The sequence below is a fragment of the Phoxinus phoxinus genome (assembly GCF_949152265.1).
Source record: "Phoxinus phoxinus genome assembly, chromosome: 24".
NCBI lineage: Eukaryota > Metazoa > Chordata > Actinopteri > Cypriniformes > Leuciscidae > Phoxinus > Phoxinus phoxinus.
In genome coordinates, this window is record NC_136899.1 from 27,165,660 (window position 1) to 27,183,159 (window position 17,500).

Genomic DNA, 17,500 nt, shown 5'->3' on the forward strand with positions numbered 1-17,500 from the left:
AGCATCAGGGCATTAGCATCAGAGTATTAGCATGAGAGCATTAGCATCAGAGCATTAGCATGAGGGCATTAGCATCAGAGCATTAGCATCAGAGCATTAGCATCAGAGCATTAGCATCAGGGCATTAGCATCAGAGCATTAGCATCAGGGCATTAGCATCAGGGCATTAGCATCAGAGCATTAGCATCAAAGCATTAGCATCAGAGCAGTGTGGCTAGAGAGATGCGTCACAAAGGAGAATTAGCTACAAACCTTCAGACCCGAATCACCTTTCTCTCCCCTTTCCCCCTGAAAACAAAGAAAAAATAACTAATTAGAAACAAATTTTAACATTTAAAAAATGTCTAGATGTTTTTTTTATTTTTATAAAAGGATATATAAGTTGATGGGAAAAGAATGGATTGCACAAATGTATTTAGCGTATTTTGTTTTGTGTGTTTACTTGTAGCCCAGGGTGTCCAGGTGACCCGGGCGGTCCATCGGCCCCTTCGGCCCCCGGCTCCCCCTAGTGGAGTGGAGGAGACGAGATCACGCAATGCTACAAGCTTTAAATGTTGAATCACATGTTAAATTAATGTCTGTGTGGTACTAACACGTCTCAGAAGTCTTTTTATATTTATATAATATATACAAAATAATAAAAAACAGTTATCCTGCGCAGAACTTCTATGAATTTGCGATGCTAAATGAATGTCGTATCATGGGAGCAATTTATTAAGTGTAATCTTATTTCACTGATCAATTCCTGAACGCATCTTCTGCAGCTCAGTGCATGATGTAATATAAAGCCATTATAATGTGTGTTTACTCTGAAGAAGAAGGTTCAAAGCCTGCGCTGCACTGATCCCCGACCCTCACACATGTGTAGAGCACTGGAGGATAATGGGGAACACATGGCTGGGAACAGCAGGATCCCGTTGGAAAGCGGGAATGGAAACGTTGTGGAAGTGTGTGTATGAGCATGATGATGTGTGTGTGTGTGTGTGTGTGTGAGGAGAACAGACCTTCACTGAAACACCCGGAGGGCCGTCGGCTCCGTCCTTCCCCTACAAGCGCAGAGTTGTGTTCATTTAATCAGAGTTGCACACATCTGAGGTTTACACATCTGACTGTAATGAAGGCTTATAATGCGTTCTCTAAATGTAGAAGAACCCTGGGAATGATGGGTAAAATCGCATGGCAGGTTCCAGAACAGTTTTTAGAGTACTGGCTGATCATGATTAGTGTGTGTGCAGATCTGCATCAGTGCATCAGTACCTGTGGTCCGGGGATCCCGGGGAGACCCTGCGGGAGAGAGCATGCATGAGAACGAGTCGCGCGGACACACACACAGAACACTGAGAGAGATGTACGTACGGGAGGTCCTCTGGGCAGCACAGGTCTGAAGACACCGTTACCATCCAGGCCGGAGCCCTCCGAATCCTGGAGGAAACCAGCAGAAATAGAACCAGAAAACATTGCAACAGTTTCAAACGGCTCGATCCAGAGACTAGATCCAGAGACTAGATCCAGAGACTAGATCCAGAGACTCGATCCAGAGACTAGATCCAGAGACTAGATCCAGAGACTAGATCCAGAGACTCGATCCAGAGACTAGATCCAGAGACTAGATCCAGAGACTCGATCCAGAGACTCGATCCAGAAACTCGATCCAGAGACTCGATCCAGAGACTAGATCCAGAGACTAGATCCAGAGACTCGATCCAGAGACTAGATCCAGAGACTCGATCCAGAGACTCGATCCAGAGACTCGATCCAGAGACTAGATCCAGAGACTCGATCCAGAGACTCGATCCAGAGACTCGATCCAGAGACTAGATCCAGAGACTCGATCCAGAGACTCGATCCAGAGACTAGATCCAGAGACTAGATCCAGAGACTCGATCCAGAGACTCGATCCAGAGACTCGATCCAGAGACTAGATCCAGAGACTAGATCCAGAGACTAGATCCAGAGACTCGATCCAAAGACTAGATCCAGAGACTAGATCCAGAGACTAGATCCAGAGACTCGATCCAGAGACTCGATCCAGAGACTAGATCCAGAGACTCGATCCAGAGACTCGATCCAGAGACTCGATCCAGAGACTCGATCCAGAGTCCAAATATTATTTATTTTATTAATAAATAATAAAAGGATAAATACATAAAAGAATAAAAAATAAGTTAAAAATAAAAATAAAATAATCAAGTAAAAAAAAAAGTAAAATAAAGAAAAAAATAAGTAAAAACATAAATAAATAAACAAACAAATAAACAAATACATGCATGCATATTCTTAATCATTCCCTTGATTTTAAGCAGCTAAATATACAGACTCAGTGAAACACACCATCATGTGGAAGCTGAAGGGTTTTCCCGCGGGGCCGGGGGGTCCGGGGGGGCCGGGGGGGCCCTCACCTCCCTCAGGCCCTCGCTGGCCCGGGACCCCTGGATCTCCCTGAGGGACACACACAATCTTAGACTTGCTCACTCATAATTTAAAGTAGTTAAAGTGGCAAAATATCTTCCCCAACACTGCGGATCTGGAACATCACGATCATCTATTACCTTTGGTCCAATGACTCCAGGTAGACCTGCTTCCCCCTGCCAAACAACACGAGACGTGTTCACAACCCCTGTCTAGTTTCAGTTTACACAGAAATGTGGACGGTAATAATGGCACCATTTTAATTTTTATCACAAAACTACATTTTCAAAGATACCTAGAGATAATTAAAGAAAACACAGAGTTAAATAATCAACAAACAGTGGTACAGACAAAATGCAAAAAAAAAAAAACTGTATAACCTTACCACATTTACTACAGTATAAAAAACATCTTACCGTTTGCCCTTTTCCTCCGTCTTTCCCAGGTTCACCGTCTCGTCCATTAGCACCCTAAAGCGACAGAAATCAGCACATTAGGACCACACACACACACACACACACACACACACACACACTCACACACACACACACACACACACACACACACACAAAGAACGGATCTAACAGCAATCTGAAGAGGGTTGTCACACTTCTCAGATCCACTGTGGTTTCTTCACTCAGGCTGAAACACACACACACACACACACACACACACACACACACACACACTTCTCAGATCCACTGTGGTTTCTTCACTCAGGCTGAAACACACACACTGATATTGCATCGAGGGTTAACACAAGCTGTGGCTTTAAGCAGGACACGGGGAGTTAGTGGAAGTGGAAGGTTAGGCCACACTTCAAAAGGCAGTTTCCCCCATCGTAACGGACGTGTTCATGTTCCACGATTCGAGCTGAGCAGATCAATATCAGTTCATGCAGAAGAAATGAATATTAGTCTATCACGCTCCTGCCGGCTGATCTGTGCGCGATCCACAGCTTTACGGGCCAGTGTTCATCTGAAAACTTTATTGGATTAATACGCTATCTGATTTTCACCCAAGACAAAACATTTGGGAACAATTACATCAATCTGGAGGTCTGGATAACTGTGTAATGTCATGTTCCACAAAACTGTAATAACTCTGGAACTGCAATGCCAACGCAGCTGAAGGCCTTTAATTAAGTGATCAGTGAATGAGCGGTGTTCAAGAGCGCTGTGATTTTATGACCTAAATGATTTCATTCAAAGCAATGTAATCTTCTCAAAATTACATTTCCATTATATATAGCATAGTAACACCCTGGAAATCATCCATCAAAAACGTCTCAGGATGCCAATGTACCCACGGTTCCCTGAGAAGGCCGGAAGGTCCAGGCTATACAATCTAACAAAGGTGTGCAAATCTAACAAACCATTCCGCTGCATCACACATATCTTGGACCTCTCGTTCCGCCGACACTTGAGGAGGGTGGAAGGCCTGTAGGACCACCGGCCAGGCCACATTAGGTACCTTATGGCGCTTTTCCACTGCATGGTACGGCTCGGTTCGGCTCGGTACGGTTCGACTCGGCGCGGAGCGGTTCGGCTCGCTTCGCTTTTCCACTGCGTGGTACGACTCGACTCGGTACGGCACGGTTCGGTTCGCTTTAGCCCGGTTGCTTTTCCACTGCAGTTAGTACCGCTTCAAAGTGGGTGGGACTGATCGTTAATAGTTGCCGCCTCTACTGGCTCGGTAGTCACTTTTTAGTTAAAAAGACTCAAGAAGGAATAATATGGTTGAAATCTATAAAGTTTACAAAATGACAAAACAGAGAGAACAAAAATATTTTTAACCCGTAATTACAAAACGAAAACGGTTGTTGTATTTTTAAATGGCAAAGTTGAACACCAAAATTTTAATTTGAACTGTAGCCTAGGCTACACCAAATGCTGCACAAAAAATAAATATTGACGAATTTTTGTTTATTACTTTTTGCACCTTAATTAAACATTTAAAATATTCACAAATTAATATGGATTTTGTTGTTGTTGATTTATTTTTCTAAGACAAAATTAGAACCTGGAAATTATATTATTCCCGCAGTGCTGAATGAGAAGAGCCATATCTCTGGAACCACAGCCTACAGAAAGGTGATTTATAGGCTAATGATAATAAATGTGTCTGAAAAAATAACGAGGCATTTTAATTGTTTATTAATAAACTATTGTTTTCTAAATCAGTGTCGGCTAAAAACACATCTCCATCTCCGCTGTTAAGTGGATGCGCCTTTAGAGAGAAATGCACCTTGCATACGCATTACATAATCAGAAGGTATTAGCTTTCGATTCGCATTTGTTCGTTTTAAAGTGGACATTTCGAGCTTTAGCCTATATAGGTTATATTTAGTTTCAGTTCTCGCGCTCCAGTTCACGGAGATCATGAAAGCGCGCCTGATTGTTTTATTTTATTTGACAAAAGCACAACGTTTTCTTGTTATTGCGAGTTTACACAAATAAAAGTAGTTGCAAATAATGTATTATTAGTTTCTGTATGACCAGAAATGATAGAGTATTTTTAATTGTTTCACTGTTGATAGGGAAATGCAAGTGTTCGCGCCCGCGCGTCTGTGCCATGCAGTGCGCGCTCACACTCCGCTCCACAAACGCTTGGATATCCGTCAAAATCTTGTGTTTATTTGTGATAATCTTAGGCTAGCCCGGTATTATTATGGTCTAACCCGTGCGGCTACTGACCGTAATGCAGCGCAATATAAAAGACTTCGTCTTAGGTTTAACAACCTCTGAAACTAATAATGAACAATATGAAACTAATAGCCTAAGCTTAATTTAAAATGGCTTAGGAACTTGCTATAGAGGTGGATAAACGCACTTTGGAGGTGGATAAACGCTATTTCAGAATTTTGGGAGGTGCCCAAACGGCGTTTACGTGCGTTTAGCCTCCACTAAATCCCTGGGTCCGGTGGTAGTCGTGTGCGGCTAAGAGCTGTGCTACTTCTTGGAACACTTTTTCATTCCGTATTGCCCCATCCAGCTCTCGCTGGATCCGCTCCTCGGCAACCAACGAGAGGAACGTCTGCACCTCGTCCACTGACCACGATTCAGCCATTTCTTGTTTGATTTTTTTTTACTTCTTTTGTCAAGTAAATACAGGTGCTTCCGCGTTGGCTGTTGTCTGGCTATTTAAATCTAGCGGATTTAGTCGTGTCTCGTATCGCAAATACAATGACGCTGAAGTGACGATTCTGTCTGACCAATCAGTGATCTGCAGTGTTTTCACGTCACATTTAGTATCGGTACGGTACGCTTGGAACCTCAACAGAGGTGGTACCATTTAAAGCGAGCCGAAGCGAGCCGTGCCGTACCGTACCATGCAGTGGAAACGCGCCAAAGCGTGCCGTGCCGTACCGAACCGTACCGTACCATGCAGTGGAAAAGCGCCATTAGGTACATAACCCAGTCTTGGGTAAAGAAGAGCCTTCACTCCTCCTGGAGCGAATTCTAGACAGGAGGGAGCAACTGACAAGGCCTGCAAGTCTCCTACTCTCCCATGAGACGACATTGCCAGCAATTGCAAAAATGCCATTTTTAAGGCTAGACACTTGTCTGATGCCGTGTCCAAAGGCTCGAAGGTTAACTCTTTTAACACCATGGTTGGGTCCCATGCAGGTATCCTAACATGAGCCGGAGGCCTCATCCTCCGGGTACCACGGAGGAACCGTGTAATAAGATGATGCCTTCCCAGCGAACTGCCATCCAGTGGAGCATGACGTCAGCCACCGCCATCACATACACCGTAAGTGTAGAGGGGGAAAGGCTGGCAGAAAAACGACCCTGCAGGAACTCCAGCACTGAAGCCACTGGGCAGTTAACTGGGTCCAAGTGGTGCTCTCTACACTATGAAGTGAATACTCTCCACTTCAGCGCATATAGTTTCCTCGTGGAGGGAGCTCTAGCGTTTAAGATGGTCTCCACTACCTCAGTTTAAAATAGTTTTCTGCATCATGACAAATGCATTTTCACATGACACTTCCTCACATAAACATGTGAGTTCATTATGGGGGGATTCTCAGGTGATCCAGGTGCTTAAGGCAATTGTTGAGAGCTTAGCCTCAGCCAACAGCACCAGAAAACAGCATCATGCTCCAAAGAAGCCAGTCCCCTTCATTAAAGCTGGAGAGAAACCCCGAGCGTGCCCACAATTAACAACAGGCCTCCTCCAAAAAGCCTCGGACTGGTCAACCTGGGAAAACACCTGAGGTTCCCTTAGAACATTGCAACAACAAGGCTCCGCCCAGACATGATAGTTACCTCCGAGGTTTCAAAACATCTGATCGTGCTGGAACTCACGGTGCCCAGGGAAGAACGTATTGAGGAAGCCAATGAGAGGAAACGTGCTAAGTACCAGGAGCTGGTTGAGGAGTGCAGGGAGAGAGGCTGGAAAACCTTCTATGAGCCTATAGAAGTCGGCTGTAGAGGCTTTGCGGGACGTTCACTTTGCAAGTTCCTAACTCGTTTGGGCGTTACAGGGGCGGCCAAGAAAAGGGCCATTCAAACCGCGAGCGAAGCCGCAGAGAAGGCCACGAGGTGGCTTTGGATAAAGAGGGCTGATCCGTGGACTGCTACTGGGACCCAAGTCGGGGTTTGATCAACCTCGGCTGGGTCGCCTGGGTGAGGGTGCATGATGTTGCGAGACCCAAAACACCCAATGATCCCAGGATACATTACTGAGGATGCGTACCAGTGCCTCCATGAGATGTTTCTGCATAGTCTGTTCAGAAGGGTGAGTGTGATGAAAGCAAAAGCGTTTGGGTGTGTTGATATTTATGTGTGTATGGAACATGATTGGAGGAAATAACTGTTTTTCTGGCCTATGGTTTGAGTTTACCATCTGGGACCAGGAGCTCTACCTCAGCTGAGACCGGCTCAAATCCAGACCCAAAGCCAGATCCAGACTCAAAGTCAGATCCAGACCCAAAGTCAGGTCCAGACCCAAAGTCAGGTCCAGACCCAAAGTCAGGTCCAGACCCAAAGTCAGATCCAGACCCAAAGTCAGATCCAGACCCAAAGTCAGATCCAGACCCAAAGTCAGATCCAGACCCAAAGTCAGATCCAGACCCAAACTCAGATACAGATCCAAAGTCAGGTCCAGACCCAAAGTCAGATCCAGACCCAAAGTCAGGTCCAGACCCAAAGTCAGGTCCAGACCCAAAGTCAGGTCCAGACCCAAACTCAGATCCAGACCCAAACTCAGATCCAGGCCCAAACTCAGATCCAGACCCAAACTCAGATCCAGACCCAAACTCAGATCTAGACCCAAAGTCAGATCCAGATCCAAAGTCAGATCCAGACCCAAACTCAGATCCAGATCCAAACTCAGATCCAGACCCAAACTCAGATCCAGACCCAAAGTCAGATCCAGACCCAAAGTCAGATCCAGACCCAAACTCAGATCCAGATCCAAACTCAGATCCAGATCCAAACTCAGATCCAGACCCAAACTCAGATCCAGGCCCAAACTCAGATCCAGACCCAAACGCAGATCCAGACCCCCAACTCAGATCCAGACCCAAACTCAGATCCAGGCCCAAACTCAGATCCAGACCCAAACTCAGATCCAGGCCCACTAACCCAGTCCTCAATCACCTGTAACATCGGGCGCATGTGTTGGCCTTTTAATAAAAGATTGAGCTTCATCTAGTGAATCAGGACTTTTAACACATGCTGAGATGAATAGTTAAAAATAAAAGTTCTCATCATTGATTAATTTCGTTCCAAACCTGTATGACTTTCTTTACCAGATGCTTGACTGAATGTTCATGCTGCTCTTTTCCACACAATGAAAGTGACTACAGCTGTCAAGCTACAATAATGACCAGAAACACTGCAAAAGGTGCCATAAAACTGGACGGTTTCTGAGAGAGTCTCTTCTGCTCACCAAAGCTGCGTTTATTTGATCAAAAATACAGTAAAAACAGTGAAATATTATCCTAATGTAAATCTGCTGTTTTCTATGTGAATATATAGTAAAGTGTAATTTATTCCTGTGATCAAAACTGAATTTTCAGCATCATTACTCCAGTCTTCAGTGTCACATGATCCTTCAGAAATTATTATAATATGATGATCTGATGCTCAAGACACATTTATGATTATTATCAATGTTGAAAACAGTTGTGCTGCTTCAGATTTTAGTGGAAACAGTCATACATTTTATTTTTCAACATTCCTTTTGATGAATAGAAAGTTCAAAAGAACAGCATTTATTTGAAATAGAATCTTTTGTAACATTATACAAGTCTTTACTGTCACTTTTGATCAATTTAATGCATCCTTGATGAATAAAAAGCTTTTTTTTTCTTAGAATACAAAAATAATGTGTAAATACTACTTTTAGGTGAATTTTTTGTGTCATTTTTAGACCGTGTCTGCCTTCATTACTGCACAGGAAAAATAAAATCAAACTGTTTATTCGTTAGGCGTGTGGACGAGTAAATAATAACAGAACATTCATGTTATAGTGAACTTTAGCTTAGTTTGAAAGATAGCTCTGTAACGGCTTGTTTAAATCCCGTTGGTTGTAATTTCTGTGATGCTGTGCAGTTCAAGATCCTTTACTCACTGATAGTCCCGGTTTACCCGTCTCCCCATCTTTCCCCGGAGCCCCGGGGGGCCCGACTGGCCCTGGATGAGCTCCGGCAGGAGGACCAGGAGGACCCGGTCGACCCGGAGGCCCTGGAGGACCCTGGTGGGAATCCAGCAAAACAAGGATATTAATCTAACTTGCTGTCTTGCAATTCATATCTAACACACTTATATAATGACTACCTCATGTTTCATTCTGTTCAGTGTTAAATCATTTTATGTCGTCATTTTAAGTGTTGACTTATAGCCGTTCATTCCGCATGGAATACAGCTCCTTTGATTATTTCAACCCAGGAATCAAGAGGTCAAATTAGCAAAGACAACTTCATTATAACAGGACTATAACTCACCCGTATCACCTCTGTGTCACTGTCCAAGTCCCCGTAACTGGAGCCCGAGCCGTCAGTGCCGTCCTGCACGAGAGAAAGCCTCAGTGAGCTTATGCTGTCATAGAGTTATTCAGTGATATACATAATTATATAAACGTGTACATAATCATGCACATACTGGATACTTGAGCACCCCTGGACGTCCTGGCGGCCCCGGAGGTCCTGGAGGCCCTGTGATGCCCACACCTGGATCGCCCTAGTGAACAAGCAGTGAGTGGAAGACAGGGGAGAGTTTGCTGTGACGGGTCTAAAATCATCAGGTCAATAGAGTTCAACAGAGTTTCAGCGAAACATTCCTTCATTCCTCCCGTTCGGAAGTTAAAAAAGTATTTTGAGAATGAAATTTCAAATTCAGCTGCTTAAGACGATTATAAAAATAAATAAATAATTGAACGGATGGCTTTAACACATGAATATTCCATCAATGAACAACCTCATAGCTCAATAAATAAGGCTGTCTTTCAAGATTTATACATTATCATGGAGAAAATGGAGTTTGTACTTCAGGCACTTATAGGTTTGTTAAGCAAACGTGTGTCGTACCTTGTCACCTTTGGGACCCGGATCTCCATGAAGGCCCGGGAATCCCGGAGGCCCAACATCTCCCTGCAGGTGATGGAAGAGGATGAATTTTTTTTTTTAATTCATTCATGTTGGTTTCGTTCAAAGGAAAAAGCAACAGCATCAGCCGCTCGCTCAGATCTAAGAGAGTGAAAGTGAGGTCACGACCCCTGGACGGAGGTTAAAAAACCTCACAGTCTACAGTGGGTAAATGAAGTCAGTACACCATTAAATTTGATGCGCCACAACAATTCAGTATGAAATGATAAAGTGGCATATAAAAGGTTTGATGCTGAAAAGTTACTCACACACAAAAAACTTCAATCTTACTGTCCCCAATCTTTTGAACGGTAGAGTATATCGATAATAAATGTTTATTATTCCTTTTACATTTTTGACATCTAATTGTTTTGTATTTCATAACTCTGTTAGGTATCTGATCAGAAGATACTCACAGCGGCTCCGTCTTTCCCTGGATGTCCCTGAAAGACAAAAACAGCCTTAATACAGCATTCATCTCCATTCTCCAGTGTGTTCAGCTCATGAACAATATGAAGCGTTACATGGAATCGGGCCGACGTGTGTGATTGTGTGTGTGACAGACTGAACATCTGCTTATGACGGGCGTTTCTGGCTTTAAGCACCGGATCTACAAAGCTTCAACATTCTGTAATGCCATCAACCTACTCCTTCATGACCAATGCCTGCTCAACTATGACAGGTTTGCTACACCACGCAGCCCATCTTGAGCAGTAACAATGTACAGCAGACGTTTGTGTACAAGCCTCGTATCTTAACATGATGAGCCCGTCCACTGATCTTTGACTGATTTAATCAGCTGTAGTTTGGCTTCAAAAATTATGGGAATTCACCAAAGACTAAATCATACAACCACAATATGATCAGATCTGTCATCTTAATACTCCATGACTGGAATGTTTCACACATAATATGAGCATTTTACAGCTAAAAACAATAAACAAGATAAATAAACAGATCAAGGTTAAATACCATACATTTACTTGAGAACCAAACCTGCATATGAAATTAAGATTGTTTTTCAAGAATATATATAAGACTGAGACTCCAGGGCATTCGCGTGTTGAACTATATTGACGACTGGTTGATTTTTGCTCAATCCGAGCAGATGACGATCGAGAAGTCGTTCTGTTTCGCATAAGAAAGTTGGGGTTGAGGCTCAACTTGGGACAATAGGTGACTCCTGAACAGAATCTCCACCGGAGAGCCGTCTAGAAGGGACACCAGGTCAAGTCAAGTCATCTTTATTTCTATAGCGCTTTTTACAATACAGATTGTATCAAAGCAGCTTCACGGTGATAATATGAAAATAATACAACAAAGTTTGTTTCTAGAAGAAAATTGCGTCATCGTCCACCTTAAGTAAGGCAGATCAATAATATTGTTGAATATTAAATGTCTCCAACTAGGCAAACAGCGGCAATGAACCAAAACTCCATCAGTGACAGAATGGAGAAAACACCTCGGGAGAAACCAGACTCAGTCGAGGGCCAGTTCTCCTCCGGCCAACGAACGAACAGTGGATGATTACGATTCAGGAGCATTACAGGTCAGAAGTAGCCTGGTTGACATCAGCCTCTTCTCAGTTGTACCTGGGGAAGGTTCATTCACAGCCCATTTCCAAAGGGGCGTCACCAACGGACATCGCTCAAATACCTCTGGGTGCATTTGGATAGACCTAAAGCCAATCAGAGCGATCGTCATCGTGTAAAGCCCGCCTCAACGTTTGAGGTTTGAGGCTCAAATTTGCTGGAAGTTCGTCAGGGTTTTCCCAGGCTAGGTCAGAAGTCAGATTGGATCAGAACATTCTGAATATTTATCCAGTTCCATCTGGTTGGCAGTCGGAGTCATCACGGCGGTATGGCATCATCATCACATCATCACCAGGTCCGAGAACCAAACTCAGGCCGGCCAGTACGGGGCTATTATTAAAAGACGGGTTCTTCCCTTCCCAGGGCTCAGAACCTGGGATTTTCTCCGAAGGGAAATCATTTTCGCATGATCAAGGTCACGCGGGTTCTTCGCCCAAGGCCCAGTGTTGAGCGCATCTTGCCGTCTCGTAATGCTAACGACGGATGCTTCCCTCACAGGTTGGGGGACGATCATGAGTGGTCACTCTGCAAAAGGTCTGTGGCAGGACAATCTACTTTCTTGGCACATAAATCGGCTAGAAATTATGCCGTTGTTTCGAGCTCTCAAACACTTCCTCCCAGCCCTGAGCGGCCAACGTGCGCTTGTCCGCACAGACCACATCGGTGGTCTCTTACATCAACCATCAGGGCGGTCTGAGGTCACGTCACCTATGCAAACTGGCTCATCAGATCCGCTCAGGGCAGCAATATCCCGGGGCATCAAAACCAGGGCACAGATATCCTGTGGAGACAGGGGCTGAGGCCCGGGGAATGAAGACTTCACCCCGAGGCGGTGGAGCTCCTATGGGAGAAATTCGGTCAAGCACAAGTTGACCTATTTGCATCTTCAGAGACAACTCCCTGTCCCATGTGGTTCTCCCTCACGCACCCAGCTACCCTGGGGGAGGTCATCCCTGTACGCCTGTCCTCTGATATCTCTGCTCTCTCTGCAGGGTTTTCTGTTAGAACGGTGTCGTGTAAGCTAATAACTAATGATTTTTGCAACAGAAGTGAATCAATCAAAACTAACTTTAGCTGGACAATAACTTTATTCTAGAGTTGCTGTAAAGACCTCATAGAATCAGGTCTCTGGACCGAGGTCGTAGAGACCATACTCCAGTCCAGAGCTCCCTCCACGAGAAGATTGTATGCACTGAAGTGAAGACTGTTCTTTTCTTGGTGTGTAGAACGCCAATTGAATCCAGTTAACTGCCCTGTTGGTTCAGTCCTTGATTATTTGCAAGAATGTTTGTCTGCAGGATCATTTTCATCGACCTTAAAGGTGTGTGTGGTGGCTATATCTGCTTATCACAGTCCTCTGGGTGGAGCATCATTGGGGAGAGGTCTTCTCATTACTCGTTTTCTTTGTGGCCTGGCTTTGGCTCCCTTCGAGCCCATTGAAGAGGGTTCAGAAAAGTTCCTTACACTAAAAACTTTCTCATTGCTATTTCTTCCATCAAGAGAATTGGAGACTTGCAAGCCTTGTCGGTTGCTCCTTCGTGCCTGGTATTTGCACCGGGTATGGTGAAAGCCTTCCTTCACCCTAGGTCGGGTTATGTTCCCAAGGTCCCTACTAATGTTGCGGGTCCCATTCTGTCCTTCTGTCCTCCACCTTTCTTATCATCAGATCAGGAGAAACTTAATCTGCTATGCCCTGTTAGGGCTCTCTTAGTGTGCACAATGATTTCACACAGACAGTCGTGGGTATAGTGTTCCCGCAGCGTCTCGACGCAGCGTCTCGTTCCCTCTCAGGGAACCAGGGTTACATACGTAACCTGAGATGTTTTACATTGTAATCATATTTCACTGTATTTACTGTATTTTTTGATCAAATAAATGCAAATCTTACCACCCCCAAACTTTTGAATGGTATTGTTTAAAAGTATTAATTTTGTTCTCAAGTAAAGTTAGTTAAGATGAGCGCTGTATTTTTCAGGGTCACTCACCGTCTGTCCGTCGGCTCCTGGAGTTCCTGCCGGCCCCTGAGGGCCCCGGGGCCCCGGCTCTCCCGATCCCACAGGCGCTCCGGGCGCTCCGGGCGGACCTCGGTCTCCTTTCTCTCCTTTCTGCATGGTGATGACCTGTCAAACACTCAGCGGTTATTATCAGAGAGAAAGAGTGGAAGACAAGAGAATAAAACAGACTCTGTCACTCACATTTCTGTCCTGAGAGGCTCCCTCCGATCTGATGGGCTCTGAAAACACAAATGCAGCTATGATTTTGCAGTAGTAGCATATAAACAAATCTGCATAAACAAATCAAAGTATCTATTTATGCTTGTGATGTAAACTAAAAATATGGTCTGGTGAATAATACATAATTTCTCAAATATGACTGGTGAAAAATTAGATAAGACTGTTGTGGATTAAAAAAATACAGGAAAGAACAGGAAAACTGAAAATGAGATGAAATGTCTGTAGGAAAAGCTTGAACGTTCACCTGTGGGAGTGTTAATAAGCATGTGGTCTCCGGAGCTTTCTGCCCAGTCTTCATCATCCGTGTGTGTGTGGAGCGAGGGAGGATCAGTAGGTGGCGCTCTCACCGGCTCAACCTCAAACAACAGCAAACACAGTCTTACACTCACAGCAGTGAACCAATCCATCACACACAGTTAAAGACCCTGTGGAATCAAGATCTTGTGGCTTTTAAAGATAAATAGTGGCATATCATAAAAAAGTATTACAATAAAATAAATAAAAATAAACAATTTCTCCTCTGAAGGAGGAAGAAAAGTTATTATGAATTTTAAAGTTTTTAGCAACAGTTGTCCAGTGGTTCTGCTGTACGTAAAATAATACAGCTTACTACTATGATCATGTGTGTGTGTGTGTGTGTGTGTGTGTGTGTGTGTGTGTGTGTGTGTGTGTGTGTGTGTGTGTGTGTGTGTGTGTGTGTGTGTGTGTGTGTGTGTGTGTGTGTGTGTGTGTGTGTGGAAATCCATCAAATGTCACTCACCATGGTGTATTCTCTCTCTTCATGCACTTTCTTCACTTCGTCGCCAGTCTCCGTGTCGTCGTAGATCTCATAACCACTTCCGTAACCTGACGCCTGAAAGAGCAGTTTAAATGTGATTCATTTCAGGTTTCCACATCCATGATTAAAGACAGCTTTACAGCAGTTAAACACACATGCGCAGTGTTCAGCTTCAGCCACAGGGCGGCGCTGTCACTCCACTGCAAACTCACAGTGTGACATCATCACACACTCCCTGACTCTTCTCCTGCACAGGACAAAGGGGTTTGGGTTTGGAAAAGCATTTGAAGCTTTAGAGACACACAGTCCAAACCATTTAAATCAAACTATTTAAAGTGTTAGATTAACCCTTCTCCAATATATAATTAATCTAACATAAAAGATCGGTACAGTAGTTTTGAACCCCACCATAACAATTAATAATTTAAAAGTTTACTGAACCCAAACGTTTCGTAAATATTTTATAATTCTGATCAAATCTGTTGAAATGCTATTCAATTAATTGAAGCAATATATATATATTTTGCTGCGTCTCATTTTACATTCAACTCGGTTAAAACAAATGTGACATTTTCATTTTGTTTTCTGTTTTGATATTGATACAATGGTTTTACCCAAGTTATTATAAAAAACGCCTCATTTTGTGTCACATTCATATTGAGGGAAAGTCGACACAACACTCACGTAAGGCTCGTCCTCCTCACACTGCTCGTTCGGTGCCGTGGGATCGGCCGTCAGAACCAGCTGCTGGATCGAACCCTGGAGAGAGAGAGAGAGAGAGGGAGAGAGAGAGAGAGAGAGAGAGAGAGAGAGAGAGAGAGAGAGAGAGAGAGAGAGAGAGAGAGGTCATGCACTCATTTATCACAGAATTTAATCAGCCTGAAACTGATTATGAAATGAATGTGGAAACTCAGCGACCGCAGCTGTAAATCACAGTACATACACACAGACCCACACAACACACAGGAACACAACACCAGAACTCCAGCACTGTTCACAATCACAACAGTAAAAGTTTCATTGATCTGAGCATGAGCGGCCATCGTCAGTCCTGCTGCAAAAGCTCATGTTTTCTCAAAGATCTAACGAGCTGAAGTCCTGATTAGCGGAGGCGAGGTTGGCAAACTTCGTGTGCTACACATCCAGAGGACAAGCACCTGTTTCCCATCCGCTAGAGCAGAAAGTGTGGGAAAGAAAGAAAGAAAGAAAGAAAGAAAGAAAGAAAGAAAGAAAGAAAGAAAGAAAGAAAGAAAGAAGAAAAAGAAAAAGAAAAAAAGAAAAAAAAGAAAGAAAGAAAGAAAGAAAGAAAGAAAGAAAGAAAGAAAGATTTTTAAGATTTGTCTTAAGTTATAGCACCCCTATTGCTGATGAGATGTAGGGTAACATAATAACACTTTCAACCATTAACATTAGTGAATTAGGCAGCCAGAACTTATAATGAACAGATTTTTTTTTTTGTCTGGTCCGTCTGTACAATTTTCAATGAACATTTAAAATTGTAAAAAAAAGAAGAGAAGAAATACACTTTGGGGAAAACCTCCCCCCGCATGACAGCGTCTGAAGCACATGTAAAACTAGTCCAATCCTGATTGGTGTTGAGTCATGACATTACATGTGACAGCGTATGCAGAAGCTACAAAGGGACGCCGGCACACAACAGCGTCAGCTTCTGATAGGTTGAAGCAAGTCGTTCTCAGGCACTCGGGAGGCGTGGCGAAGGGACGCAGTGTCTCGTTCCCTTCTCAGGGAATAAGGGAAACAGTCGTAACCCGAGACGTTCCCTTTGGAGGGAGTGAAGCTTGTCAGGCACATCTCAGGACGAGAGGACTCGAGAACCCGGCGTGGAGAGCAGATCCAGGCTATAGTTTCTGAGGAAGGTGTGCGGGGAGGCCCAGCCGGCGGACCTCTTAAAGGGAAACTCCTGATAGCAGGGCTTTAGAGGACGCCACTCCTCTAGTTGAGTGGGCTCTTATCAGAAGAGGCGAGGGCAAACTGTGTTCCACATACTCTGAAGAGATAGCCTCCACAATCTCCCTGCTAATTGTCTGCTTTGAGTGGCCCAAAACACACCAATAGCTGGTCCGTCTTCCTCCAACCAGAGGAGCTCGTATATAGGCACCTTGGACACGTAGCCTGGCCTACGGTGGAGAATGGCTTTGACCCTCCCAGGAGCAAACAGGGTGAAACAGAGAGAGCCTGAATGTCCCCAACTCTCTTGAGGGATGCAATAGCCAGCAGGAAAGCCATCTTAAAAGTAAGAAACTTCTCAGACACCTCGTCAATGGGAGGGACCCTGGCCTGGACAACCGGCCTCATCCTCTGAGCACCATGAAGGAAACAAATAATCAATTGGTGTCTCCCCAAGGGGCCACCACTTTAAGGAGGATAGAAAATAAAAGGCTATGGCATTAAAGGCTATGGCCACCACGTCAACCTTAAGTGTCGATGGAGAAAGACTTCCAAAGAAACGTCCTCCAGCACTGAAGACACTGGGCGAATAACTGGGTCCAACTGGCGTTCTCTGCACCATAGCGATTACATTCCACTTTAAGGCCTACAGTTTCCACGTGGAGGGAAGCCTAAGGTTTAGGATTGTCAAAAAAAACAACCTTAGTTGCTGGTCCTAAGAGTTGGTCCCCCTCAGGAACAGTTCCACAGCTTCCACAGCACCGGGGGGAGGTGAGGTGTATTAAGCCACTGGCTTGAGAGACAAGGTCCCTCCTGATGGGAATCTCCCATGGAGGGCCTGCTAGGAGCACTCTTACCCCTTTTCCACCAACAAGAACCAGGTGCTGGTTCAGAGCTAGAGCTAGAGCCGGTTCGGAGTTGGTTCTACTGACGGTTCTTCTAAGAACCGGTTTGCCTTTCCACAGGCTAGAGAGCCAAAACAGAG

At 44.4% G+C, this 17,500-nt stretch overlaps 1 protein-coding gene across 2 annotated transcripts in view; it reads right to left on the reverse strand.

Moving 5' to 3' along the window:
• The window catches only part of col15a1a (collagen, type XV, alpha 1a), a 116,084-nt gene that overhangs the window by 37,001 nt on the left and 61,583 nt on the right, over positions 1-17,500 (reverse strand). For both annotated transcript variants that reach the window (XM_079601117.1, XM_079601118.1), the window contains exons 4-21: positions 15,292-15,366; positions 14,590-14,682; positions 14,074-14,185; positions 13,791-13,828; positions 13,581-13,715; positions 10,420-10,446; positions 9,947-10,009; positions 9,522-9,599; positions 9,365-9,427; positions 8,992-9,114; positions 2,826-2,879; positions 2,550-2,585; positions 2,332-2,439; positions 1,357-1,422; positions 1,258-1,284; positions 1,005-1,046; positions 443-505; positions 253-288 (exon numbers count right to left, since the gene is read on the reverse strand). In XM_079601117.1, coding sequence (XP_079457243.1) covers positions 253-288; positions 443-505; positions 1,005-1,046; positions 1,258-1,284; positions 1,357-1,422; positions 2,332-2,439; positions 2,550-2,585; positions 2,826-2,879; positions 8,992-9,114; positions 9,365-9,427; positions 9,522-9,599; positions 9,947-10,009; positions 10,420-10,446; positions 13,581-13,715; positions 13,791-13,828; positions 14,074-14,185; positions 14,590-14,682; positions 15,292-15,366 — 1,239 coding nt within the window. The remainder of the gene's footprint in view (positions 1-252; positions 289-442; positions 506-1,004; positions 1,047-1,257; positions 1,285-1,356; positions 1,423-2,331; positions 2,440-2,549; positions 2,586-2,825; positions 2,880-8,991; positions 9,115-9,364; positions 9,428-9,521; positions 9,600-9,946; positions 10,010-10,419; positions 10,447-13,580; positions 13,716-13,790; positions 13,829-14,073; positions 14,186-14,589; positions 14,683-15,291; positions 15,367-17,500) is intronic.